The 12,401-nt window shown below is 50.0% G+C and overlaps 1 protein-coding gene across 1 annotated transcript in view; it reads left to right on the forward strand.

Moving 5' to 3' along the window:
- Positions 1–10,744, forward strand: part of BCORL1 (BCL6 corepressor like 1) — a 33,582-nt gene extending 22,838 nt beyond the window's left edge. Inside the window, exons 9-14 of the mRNA XM_054996987.1 lie at positions 879–1,085; positions 2,912–3,078; positions 5,462–5,607; positions 6,688–6,765; positions 7,935–8,088; positions 9,327–10,744. Coding sequence (XP_054852962.1) covers positions 879–1,085; positions 2,912–3,078; positions 5,462–5,607; positions 6,688–6,765; positions 7,935–8,088; positions 9,327–9,609 — 1,035 coding nt within the window. The 3' untranslated portion in view covers positions 9,610–10,744. The remainder of the gene's footprint in view (positions 1–878; positions 1,086–2,911; positions 3,079–5,461; positions 5,608–6,687; positions 6,766–7,934; positions 8,089–9,326) is intronic.
- The last annotated feature ends 1,657 nt before the right edge of the window (positions 10,745–12,401 follow it).

Here is a 12,401-nt window from a genome sequence, read left to right on the forward strand (position 1 = left end):
AAATGCTTAAACATGCTAAGGCAGCACACAGCTTGCCTCTCTTGCCCTGACTGAATGTTCTTTCTCCACTCTCAGTCTAAAACTGCATTCACTGCCCCCACTCTCAGTTATCAACCAATCATATCACTCACTCATCCCTCTCTTTCACCCCCACTCTTCATCTATACCACACACACGCATTTACTTAAAATCATTACAGATGCGTTGAACCTTCTCCTGTACCATTTTTCCAAACACCTCTCACCCTGAAGTGATTCCATTTTTTGCCCTCTTAGGGCTAACTCCAGCTGAGGCGGCAAGTTAGATCAGGAAAGTGGGGGAGGGGAGCTTAACCCCCTCCCGTTGTCCTACTCTGCTACTGTTTACAATTGCATTTGGAAGCTTGCATCCCATGCATGACTGCTTTAAATTTTAAAAAAATTGGACCACCCGAGCATACACTTCCCGCTGCACCATGTGTAGTTTAGCCCTTAATTTGTGGTCCCAACATTCAAAGGCAGAATTAACTCTTGAATGCGGGATTCTTCAACTTCAGAACTTCTATTTTAATTTTAAACGCCAGAAAGGACAAGAGGTGTGTTGGCACGTGGGCTTAAACTTTGTGATCTCAGCATGCTGGTATGGGGATGGAAGTGCTGAGGATCACTGACAAGGTGGCAGGGCTTCAGTGCACCACAGCCGTTTCTTACAGTGAGCAGAACAAAGTGTACAAAATAGGCAAATGCGTACATGGTGCTTAATTTGTGTATTGTGTATGGCTTGCAGAAATCAGCTGGATTTTCTTGAAAATCAGAGAGAGAGAGAGAGAGAGAGAGAGAATGAGCGGCCTTTTTTTTGTTTTCCTTCTCTGGTGGATTTCCTTCTGTCCAATTTTTCAGGCCAAGGCTCGATGGAATCAGTCCAAGACACGCTCTCCAAAAAAACCCCGAGAGCCATGTCCATCCAGCAAGTCACGGCAGCACAGCTCAGAGAAGGCCCCAGAACCACCTGCAGCCCCACCGGTGCCCCCTGAAGCTCGGCGTCTGATAGTGAACAAGAATGCTGGGGAGACGCTGTTGCAGAGGGCAGCCCGGCTCGGTTACAAGGTAACTTACGAGGAAGGAGCAGGAGAACATGGCTCAGTTCAGATGCATCAAATAAGCCTCGGTTTATCCATCACAAGTCAGAGTCCTTCAGATTAGATGCTCTCTCCCCTTCTCTCCTCTCCTTGTATGCATCTGGCTATTTGAAGATGTCCTCGTTCCCAAGGAAGTGCAGTTTGTCATGATGTTTGAATCAAACCAAACTGAACTCTGGTTTGTTCCCTTGCCTAAAAACCAGGATTGCAAACTGGGTACAAAGGAGCAACCTACGGTTTGTCATTTTGCCCAATTCTAACGTTATGGCTATGGCAGAATAGCCCTGCAGGCAGTGCTGTCTTGCCACGGGGATGCAGAATTTATCCAGCTGGCCCCTGTTCCAAGTCACTAGATCTTAAGGAGGAGTTGATCTCTTTGGCCTTTTTTTTAAGCACCCCAGCTGAAGTGAAAAACAACTATCGCTTGCCTCTACCAGAGGTTTGTAGAGATAATGCCGGTTTGGAGCCTTTGGAAATTAAACCAGCTCTTTTTATCTCTTCATCAGATTAGAGACTCCTGCCTTTTTCTGGCCACCATTCTTGTTCCGTGGCATTCACTGGCCAGGTTAGATTGGGGGCAGAAGAATACCCAACTTACAAAGAATTGCATGAAACTCAAGCCATTATTTACAGTGCTATCCTAGGCAGAGTTGCATCCTTTTAAAGCCATTGACATTAATGAGCTTAGAAAGGTATGACTCTGTTTAGGATGGTTTCAGGTGGATGACCATGTTGGTCTGCAGAAGACGAGCAAAGTTTGAATCCAACAGCACCTTGAAGGCCAACAAAGCGTTTCCAGGGCATAAGCTTTTGGGAATCAAACTTCTTTCAATGACCAACAGAAAGACAGACCATATGCGTTTTGGCCCTACAGTCTTCCTCAGTTTTCGAGTGTACAGTTTATAATCAAACACACCCACATGTTCAGAAACCAATATAGAAATGCTCCCGAAGCTTTATCTAAACCTCTCGTATTGTGTGCTATAATACAAATATTGCTGCAGACCAAGGACTGCACTCACACTATGCTTTTCATTTGATACTGTATTCTGAGGCTTGGCTTCCAATGTATTTGGGTGTGTTTCATCACTCTACAGTTGAAATAAAGTGGCCACATTTGTATTGTACCTCACAATACAAGAGTTTTAGATAAAGCTTCTGGAGCATTTCTATATTGGTTTCTGAATGTGTGGGTGTGTTTGATTATAAATATTGTACGATTAACCACTGAGGAAGGCTTTAGGGCCAAAGGGAGTTTGACTCTCAAAAGCGAATTATTCACTACTTAGCTTTGGGGGCGGTATGTTTATCAGAATACCTCTTATCTTATTGGTTACTCTCCATTAGCATATCAATCACTGTCTTCCCCCTTCAGGCAGACTGAAAAGCCAGCTAGAAAAACTTGATCTACAGTTTTTTGCCTGTCTGGGAACACCTGTACTAGGTTAACCTCTGAGTATTAGCAGAATGCAAATCAAACATTCCTCTTCCAGATCAATAGAATGCTACACATGTGAGGTCGAGGGGGCAATGTATCATAATGGCAAACTGTGGTTTATCTGGAACTAGGAAGCTTTTAGCTATCCGAGCTGCACATGATAAGAGGTGGGGAGGATCGCCAAAGCTCCTTCTCGTAGGGAGCAAACTGTTACATCTGAATGATGTACATCATTCAGATGTACATCTGAATGATGTACTTGTTACATCTGAATGATGCCTGAAAGCACAAGGAGATGAGTGCTGCTTTTGTTACTAGCTTGAGAGGGCTTTTATCTTTTGTGTGTTTTTCTGCAGGATGTGGTGATGTACTGCCTGCAGAAAGAGAACAACGATGTCAACCACCAGGACAACGCAGGCTACACAGCCCTGCATGAGGCCTGCGCACGAGGCTGGATAGACATCCTGCAGATCTTGCTGGAGCATGGCGCAAATGTGAACTGCAGTGCACAAGATGGCACCAGGCAAGCCAGACCCTAGAGGGGAAACTCAGTACCGGGATCCTGGACAAAGTCACCTGTGGCTGAATGGACCACAGAATCTGCAGGGATTTTTTTTCCCTAAGGGGTTAGCATTTAGACATGGGCACAAACTGGGTAAAAAACCCAAACAGGCCGTTCAATGTTCGTTCCAGACGATGAACACGAGCAGCTGACCGGACCCTAACATGTCCCGTTACTGAACGTATTCGGTGTTCATCGGCACCAGAGCGGCCCCCTTAGCACTTAGAGAGCCCATATTCACAGGGAATGTGCAGCAGGCTCTTCTCCAGCCACCACCCAAGTTTGGTCAAGATTGCAGTATGGATCTTGGAGTTATACATTCCCAGAGAGAGGGGGTAGAGCCCTAGCCCAACATTCCCAGAGACCTGACCAGATCAGGCACTAATAATCAGGGTGAGCCCTCAGTCTAGGTGCCCACTGAGCTTGGCCCCAGGGCCTAGCAGCAGCCCTGGAACCAGAGGGGATAGCTCCCTATCCCACCCACCACACACAGAAAAAAGCCTAGCTCCAGTTCACTCTCCCTCTCTCTCTCCCAAAAGGCTATCAACAGCTCTGTCCCACTCCACTGCTTGCTGAAAGTGAAACCAGAACTGGGAGCACAGTGCCATTTTATAAGCTGAGGACTGATTGAGAAACACAGGAGGCCTGTGGTTGGCAGTCAGAACTGCCTAACAGGGTTTGCAGGGATGAGATTGGAGTTCCCATAGCCACAGAACACCCCCCTCCTCCCTCCCTCCCCCCCTGGTGTCTGCTCCAACGTTAGCAATTGTAACCGATTTGCAGCTCCATGCTTGGAAGGAAGACCTGCCCATCAAGCTAAGTTGGGCTTTGATTGGGGTGTCCGGGGCGACAGAAGGAGTGCAGACAGAGATCGGGCACTCCCCCCTCTGTTGCTGAGGCGATTGAAGGCGCCTGAGTGTCTAGCTTCCCGAATGGCGGCCAAGCGCAACAAACGAGGCTTGCGCCGACTGCCTGTTCAGCTGGAATGGCGCATCATGAACAGCCCGTTCGTGAGCAGCTGAGTGGCCTGTTCGTGGGTTTTTTCCATTTGTAATGCTGTTTGTGCCCATGTCTAGTAGCATTCCAACATGAGGTTTCAAGTGGTAGAGTCCAGAAAGAGCTTCATAACATGATTGCAATGAGTCACATGGCCCATATAGCGCAGAACAGTCTGCTCTGACCAGTGGCTCTTTTCCAAGGTCTCAGGGCATACATCTTAGCTCACCTGAGACCCTTGATCCAGAGATTCTGGGGTTTGACTGGGGAATCAGCGTATGTGAAAAAGCATGCATTTTGCTGCTGAGCTCCGTCTCCTCCTGCTGCCTGGCACTTTAAAATTCCTGCAGCTCATGATATTATTTATTAATCTTATGGCGGTTGCTCGGTTACCGAGAACAGAGGAGCGGTGGCCAGTTTTCCACATCTGAGAATGTTCAGCGCACCGGCAAGTTTGGCGAGCAGGAAGAACAGAGAGGGCTCTGTGAGCTCAGAATTGTGTGAATGCAAGAGAATGATACAGTGTGATTTTGGGGGGTTATTAACGACTTGGATCTAAACCTTGACTTCTGCTGGCTAAGGAGAAGAGTCGGTTTTCACCAGTCCCCCACGCAGTGCCATCCCCCCCCCCCCCGAGGCAGCGTTTGGAGGATCACAATTAAGTGCACTGGGAAAGGTGAAACGGGCAGGTTCCGTTCTTCGTGCTGAGCTCTGCTTGTGCTACTTTGGATCCACGTCGAGGAAGGGACCCTATACAGAGGTTCATCATCTTGTCCTGAGTTGTCCCATGGGGAGGGTGGGCAGTCCATGTCCATTCCAGCGCTTTTGAGAGCCATAGACTGGTCCGCATCAGGCCCCTTCGCTGAAGTTTCATATTGTGTTAAACACACATCTGCACCTCCTGGGGAAATACAGTGGAAACTGTGCGGGTGGGATTCGGCCCAATTGCTATCTTAACAAGTAAAACTGCTCCTGTCTTCCAGCACTCTGGCTATGAGTACAGAAGGTGTATTTAATATAATTATATTGTTGTAGATAGATAATTTAGGTTCTGGCTGTTCTGCATTGTACCTTTAGGGCTCTTCAAGAGGGTGCTAGTATGCCTGACTAGGATCTGGGAGGCCCAGGCTTGAACCTGTGCTCTGCTGTGGGTGCTCACTGGATGACCTGGGACCAGTTGTGCTCTCTCGACATAATGCACCTCACAGGGTGGCATTAGAGAGAACAGTGCTGTAAACCACATGGGGGAGAAAAGAGGGGTATTGATAAATAAATGATAGCGTTTCTGGCGACTGCCCTGATCTTTTAAATCCCGTGAAATCTGTTTAACGCCCTCATCTCTTGACAGGCCGGTTCATGACGCCGCTGCAAATGACAACCTGGAGACCATGTGGCTCCTGCTTTCTTATGGTGCTGACCCCACCCTGGCCACCTACTCGGGGCAGACGGCCTTGAAGCTGGCCAGCAGTGAGGGGATGAAAAGCTTCCTTCGTGGTAATTGTTCTTTGTAGAAGGCAAGGTGATGGCTTGGATATGGTGGGGAAGTATGCGTCCAAACGGGGGGAAACCATGTGGATTTTGCAGGGAAATCACCCTATTGGCCTGCAAGAGAATATTGATAACATTGACTTAACGACATTCCAGGGTCTCGGGCAGAGATGTCTTCTGCCTGAGATTCTTTAACTGGTGAGGCTGGGCACTGAACGCGAGACCTTCTGTGCTGCAATGCATGTTCTCTACCACTGAATCTCCTCCCCTCTGTCTGGCACCTCTCTTATTTGTGGGCACCTCCTTCGTAAACACCCTGTCTGTGTGTTGAACAATAGTAAGTGGTCACTAGTGGACTCTCTAGTGTTTCAGGCAGAAACAGGTGTTTCCTAACATTTGCTACTTAAGAGCCTTTAGTTGGAAATGCCAGGACTGAGGCAAACCTTTTGCAGGCAAAGCTTGTGCTCTGCAGTTGAGACACGGCCTGGCCCCCACTCCTTCCCACTACCAGATGGATTGATAGGAGCCAATGTCATGGGCCAGTTTTCCTCTGAGGGAAGCGGCCGCCCCAAAAGCACAAAAGGCTTTCAGTGGATTCCCCTGTGAGGGATTCACCCAGAAAGACATTGGGTTTGGAAGGGTTTTGCTGGAAGGGATCCATGAGCAGGGCATGATGATTGTTGCCAGTTCTTGCCCCATGAAATCTGGCCTGCAAAATCAATGAGCCAGTTTGGTGTAGTGGTTAAGAGCGCGGGACTCTAATCTGGAGAACTGGGTTTGATTCCCTATTCCTCCACTTGTAGTCAGCTGGGTGACCTTGGGTCTGACACAGCTCTCTCGAGCTCTCTCAGCCCCACCCACCTCACAGGGCGTTTTGTTGCGGGGATAATAATGACATACTTTGTAAACTGCTCTGAGTGGACATTAAGTTGTCCTGAAGGGCGGTATATAAATCGAATGTTGTTATTATTATTATTAACGTGCATTTGCCATTCTGGTGTTTTTCACAGACTCCCCAGGCATCTTTCCCCTGTGCCTCAGAGCACAGTGACCCCTCTGCTTATTTGTTCCGTTTCATTCTCGCAGATTACCTCTTGGACCTGCAGGGTCGAGCTGACGGGGACCCACGAACAGCCTGGGAGTTCTATAGCAGCAGCGTGCTGGGTAAGTGGAGCCCACCCCTGTGAGGAGCTGTGGAGCTGGGAAAGGAAGGGCAAGGGGCACTCGCCGTTTTCTAGCCATGAACGGTTTTGGCGTGGACCCTACCATGAGACCCTTGCTGCCGCAATGGAAGGGCATTTTTATGGGTCAGGAAGGGAATGTGGTAGCAGAGGAGGAAGGTTTGTGGGGAATGGGTGGCTCTCTGATTGGTTTGTTGCAGACTTTAGGTCTTTTTCCACTGGAATGAAGCATCGACTGTTCTTGTGCCAAAGGAACTGAAAGGATTAATAATTAGGGGACCAACTATAATAAATATTTTGTATACCTCCTTCAAGTGTATCCTCTTCCCAAACATTGTCTTGTCACCTTTACAACAACCCTGTCTGATGGGGTAGCATTATTATCCCTCCTGTTGCAGTGGGGACCGATGCCAAGAGGGTGAGGTTGGCCTAAGGTCCTCTGGTGAGATCATGGCACGGGCAAGGCTTGAACTGTGGGCTTTCTGATTTGTAGTGCAATCTTCGAATCATCGCAACCCCACAAGCTCTAGGAGGCTTACCTTTACCCACACTTGGTTGAGAAAGGCAACGTGTGTCCAGGCCCATGTGTGCCTGTGAGAAAGAAGCTACATACTACAACCCAGCTGCTCCAAGAAAAACCAAGTTCTGTGATCTGCATATGCAAATTGCATTATGTAAATTGAGAATCTGTGCCTCATTTCTCACATTTTGCATATTCTCCAGGTTCTTTTTCTCTCTCTCTTTTTTACACTGTTTAGCCCTGGAAATCTTGTTTACTTGTTTCTCTAAGCTTCTAAGACACATTGCCCCCACTCTCTCAAACATCCATCCATGAGGTCTAGAGACTTGCTGCTGCTGCTCCCCCAGCCCCAAATTGAAGAAGAGATTCTTCAGGCAAGCATGTGGGCCACACATCTCCTGCGGGTTCAGAATTTTAGAGTTCAGAATTTTAGAGTTTTAGCCACTGCCACCAGCTTTCTCTGCACTGGGCTTCTCCTGCATCCCCTTCGTTGTATAGCTTTGGGGATTGGTGGGGAATGAGTCAGACACAGGGGAGCTGAAGGAACGAGGCTAGGTACCGAGCTCTTTGAGTGTGTGATGAATTTCTTTTGCCCCTCCCATGCACCCCTTTTCCTGTATTTCTCATTTCAGAGGGGAAAGACGAGATTGGCTGTGACCTTTTGCTCAACCCTCCTGGGAGCTCGGATCAGGAGGAAGATGAGCAGGAGTCAGACCGCTTAATGTTCGAGTTCTCCGACCAGCAGCTGCTCCCCTGCTACAACCTGCAGTTGTCCGTCTCACGGGGGTGAGTTCCCGGTCCCCCGTTGGCAGAGGAGGGTTTGGGAAGCGGGCCTGAGAGAAAGAGCTGCAGAGTGAGCCCGTGGGCGGGGAAGGGCAGATTTAATTGGATGGCAGGCCTGGCAGTTACCAGCAGGGACAGAAGGCCAAACCAATTAGAGACAAAAGAGCGAGAAAGAGCTTTGAGAGCGGATTTTTTTGAGGTGGGGAGGGGAAACCAGCATTTGCTTATGGAGTGAAACAGCTGCCTTGCTGGTCTCAGGCAGGGCCTGTATAGGACTGTGCCAGATGCTTGAGAAGGGGACGGGGCATCCAGACAACCCACTGCAGCCTTAGGACAGGCCCCTAAACCAGGACAAAAGTGATTTCAGAAAAGAAGGGGAGAGGAAGCAATTCTACATTTTGAGGGAAATATGGTGCTATTGCAAAAGGCCAGGGAGTGGGGGAGAGCCAGAGCCAGAACTCCACTTATGCAAAAAAAAAATCCCAACTCCATGACCGAAACAAATGACACCGAGGACTATATTGATCCACTTTGCATCATTTATTCTACTTTCAGTAGCCGCGCTCAGGGGAGGCAGGAGGGGAGGAGGACAAAAAAAGATCAACGCTGAAATGCTACTGCCTGACAAACTTGTGTCCTCCTCGGACACACTTTGCACATGCAGCTTCTAAGGCTGAAGCAGACACTGGCCCCAGTGTTTTCAAGTGTACCACACATCTACGAGGGTGTAAAACGTGATGCTAAAAAAGGAAAGATCAGGAAACTTGTGTTCTGCAGGATACTCTCTTCTGCACTTTGTGCAGTCCCAGGCCGGGATGTGACACACATCAAGTGGTAACGAGGAGGAATGGGGTTGGACTTGGGGCTGTGCCCTTCAACACACTTCCAGCTGAAGGAGGAATGCTTCTGAGTACGCGCAGCATGCCTTTTTCTCTATGCAGTCCTCCTGAAGCCAGGTTTTCGGGCCTCTGGCTTAGGACGAATGGTTTCCACTCAGGTTAGGGGATGAATGCCCTGCCCTGGCATGCTTTCTTTTAGGAATTCAGTGTGTTGTGTGTGTGTGTGTGTGTGTGTGTGTGTGTGTGTGTGTGTGTGTGTGAGAGAGAGAGAGAGAGAGAGAGAGAGAGAGAGAGAGAGAGAGAGAGAGAGAGAGAGAGAGAGAGAGAGAGATGAGTCGGGGGACAGCCGGGGCCCAGAGAGCGTCACCTGATTCTACCCTTGCCTCCTGTTCTCGCCACCAGCCCCTGCAACTGGTTCCTCTTCTCCGACGTGCTCAAGCGGCTCAAGCTCTCGTCCCGCATCTTCCAAGCTCGCTTCCCACACTTCGAGGTGACCACCCTGCCCAAGGCAGAGTTCCAGCGCCAGGTGGCATTGAGCCAAGTGTTGGCTGCAGAAGAAATCCAGGAGCATGTGGTGCCCCCCTCGGCTACGGGCACCATAGAGACAGTGGAGTTGGTACGCTACGAGCCGGAGCTGGTTCGGCTGCTGGGCTCAGAGGTAGCGTTTGAGGCCTGGAGCAGCTGACGGGGACTTGGGCACTCCTTCCCGCCGTCGGACTACATTGCGAGGCAATAAATACGGACCACCGAGAAGCAGCCTTCTCACGGCCAACCGTGGGCCCCTCCGTGAACAGCAGCAGGTGCTCACCACCCCCGCCTGCAGGGGGGGTTGGAAGCTGCCTCTTCCCTTGCCCCGGACTCCTCGCTTGTGGACGCGCTGCCGCCTTTGGTGGCTTCAGAACCTCTCTGTGGAACTGCATCTCTCCCCACCCTCCCAGCCCCAAAGCTCTTCCAGAGTATTTATTTAATTAGTATTTAATTTGTGGTGTTCCTTTGTTCCTGCTCAGTCTGCATCACTGTGATTCTTGGCGGGGGGGCTTCCTACAGCCACCCACCCCTGGTCGGGATGTGCTGAGGGGACCGGGCCACCACTTCCCTCCTCCCCAGTTCCCCCGTAAAGGGCGGTGAGGAGGCTGGGAGCCCCTCCCTCCCAATAGCTTCATTCTCCTTTCAGTTTTAGGGCCACCCAACCTCTTTTGGGGGTGTTCCTCCCTCCCTCCTTGGCCTTTCTGTTTTGGCTCCGGAGTTAAGCCTGCCACACTGGAGAGGCAACCAGAGACTGAATTGAGTATAGAGCCAAAGGCATCTGGGTGTCCCCCCCCCCCACAACCCGGCCCCATCTTTCATCTTCCCCTTTGTTCATTCAGGTTGCAAGACGGCAGTCCCCAGTGGGTCAGGAGGGGGAGCACCCACCAGCAGGAGGGGTGAGGTGGGGTGGTGTAGATGGTACAGTTTTATTGTACAGGTGCTAACGAGGACTGGACAATCGGTTTTCTGGCTGTCCCCTGCGCTTCAGGGTGGGGAAGGTGGGGTGTTAACTTTTCTTCATTTGTGTTGTGTTTTTTTTTCCTCCTTTCCCCTTCCCACTTGCGGAGTTGCGCATTGCCTGCCCTGCCTCTCCCACCCACTCCCTCCAAGGAGGCTGCCTCTCCTGGCTCCCACCTTGGAAAAAAGCAGACAGCATTCTCTCTCTTTCTCTTTTACGCCAAGGCTTTTCAGGCCTTTGGGGTATGTGTTCTGGCTGCTGTTTTTCTGGTTTTTGTTTTATTCTTAAGCAACAGGCTGTGGTGTCCAAAACACTTATGTACAGAAAAACCTGCATCAGGGTTCCTGTCTCCTGTCTCGTCTTTGGCTGCTGGTGCCTTGCGCATGGAAGAGCCCACAGGAGGGCCAAAGGTTGTCTCCTGCTTAGGGGGAAGAATGAATTATTTGGATGGAGGGGTGGAGGGTGGGCGGCCTCCGCCATCTCTCTCTCATTTCAACTAGCTGTGGGGTTATAGAGACCCACGGCATCTGGTGGCAAGAGTAGCTGTCCTGCCAAGTAGGACAGCACCTGCCTGGTGGAATCTTAAAGGTTAATCATGATGGGGCAGTTGTTTGTCCCATGCCCTGTCCTCCTTACCCGCCTCCTCTGACCCAGTCAGGCTTCAGCTGGGAGAAGAGCTGCTGACCTAGCGGCCTGGGGCAGGGGGAAGACTGCTGACTCATAGTGGGAAACCCAAATTAGATGCGGCAGCAAGCAACCCACAAAGCTGTCTCCTACTTTTAAACTTTTGAAAGAGTCACAGGGGAGCTCAAGTCAGAGGAGGAAGGTGGTGGCAGCTAACCCTTGTTGCTGTGCTGTTTTCCTGATCTTGAGTTTCATTCCCTTTAGGTGAAAGTTTCCTGTTGTGGAGCAGAACAGCATAGGGCAAAGGGTTTTTAAACAAACTTGGGAGATCTCTGATGTTATGTCTAGTGAGTCTCTCATATTAGCACAACAGAACCTCACTGAGAAGTGTGCTGATGAAAAATCAGTAGTGTCACACTAGTTGCATGTCAGATTCAGCATGCCTTTCCTTCTCTGAAGGCAACCTTCCCATCATGGGTGCTGCAGTGCTGACTGAAGCTTACTTGGCTAGTCCGGGAGGACTTGGGGGTCAATTGCTGCCTTGGACAATCTCCCACTCACCCCATTCTTGCTCTGTCTCCAAAGACTGATAGAGCAGATCCTTGTCTCTCGGAGAGCGTTCTGATCTGCCCTCTGGATCCACAAACAGGTAAATCCTATAAGGGAGTTTAGCCTTGACTGGTACTGCGTGGTTGTTACCTCTAACAAGCAGCAGTGAGCCCTGCTGTGGGAAGGAAGGGAAGAACCTTAAGACACCAGAACAGAGATTCTTTGCACACACTGCCAGACAGGGCTGTGGGAGCTTAGACCCTCAAACTTCTTCCAAGCAGAGCACTTGACCCTGGAATAGACAACCAAATCATCCTCCTGCCCTTTCAACAGCAAATGCTTAGTATATACGACTCTTTGATGTGGGTGGGCTGGGGAGGGGGGGGAGTTATCCTCATCTATGTATGTTCAGAGTCATTCATGACAGAGAAGGGGCATAGCAGAAGCCAGCTAACCTGCAGACCCTTAAAATGGTCCAGGTGTTAGCTAACTTATAAGAATCCTTCCAGTTGCACCGGCAACTTTTAGGGGTGTTCCTTTCTAACAAGTAGTTTGCGGCTGAGGAGGTGCCTTGCCATCTTTGTGTATGTCAGTTCCTGCCCAGGCAGGAAGCAACAGAGTTAAACCCCTCCTCAAAGTGCAGTCTAGTCTGGTCCACAGCTGGGCAGCTCCCCCCATTTCTAACAGAAAGGCAGCCAAACAGCAAGAACTCTGGAGGTTTTCAAGTGTTGGGTGACTTCCCAGTGGAGAGAATGGAGTACCATTCTCAGCTTCCTTTCAGTCCTGATGGACCCACGCCCACCTAGAAAAAGGTCCCC

Source organism: Eublepharis macularius, chromosome 13, assembly GCF_028583425.1.
Source record: "Eublepharis macularius isolate TG4126 chromosome 13, MPM_Emac_v1.0, whole genome shotgun sequence".
Taxonomy (NCBI): domain Eukaryota; kingdom Metazoa; phylum Chordata; class Lepidosauria; order Squamata; family Eublepharidae; genus Eublepharis; species Eublepharis macularius.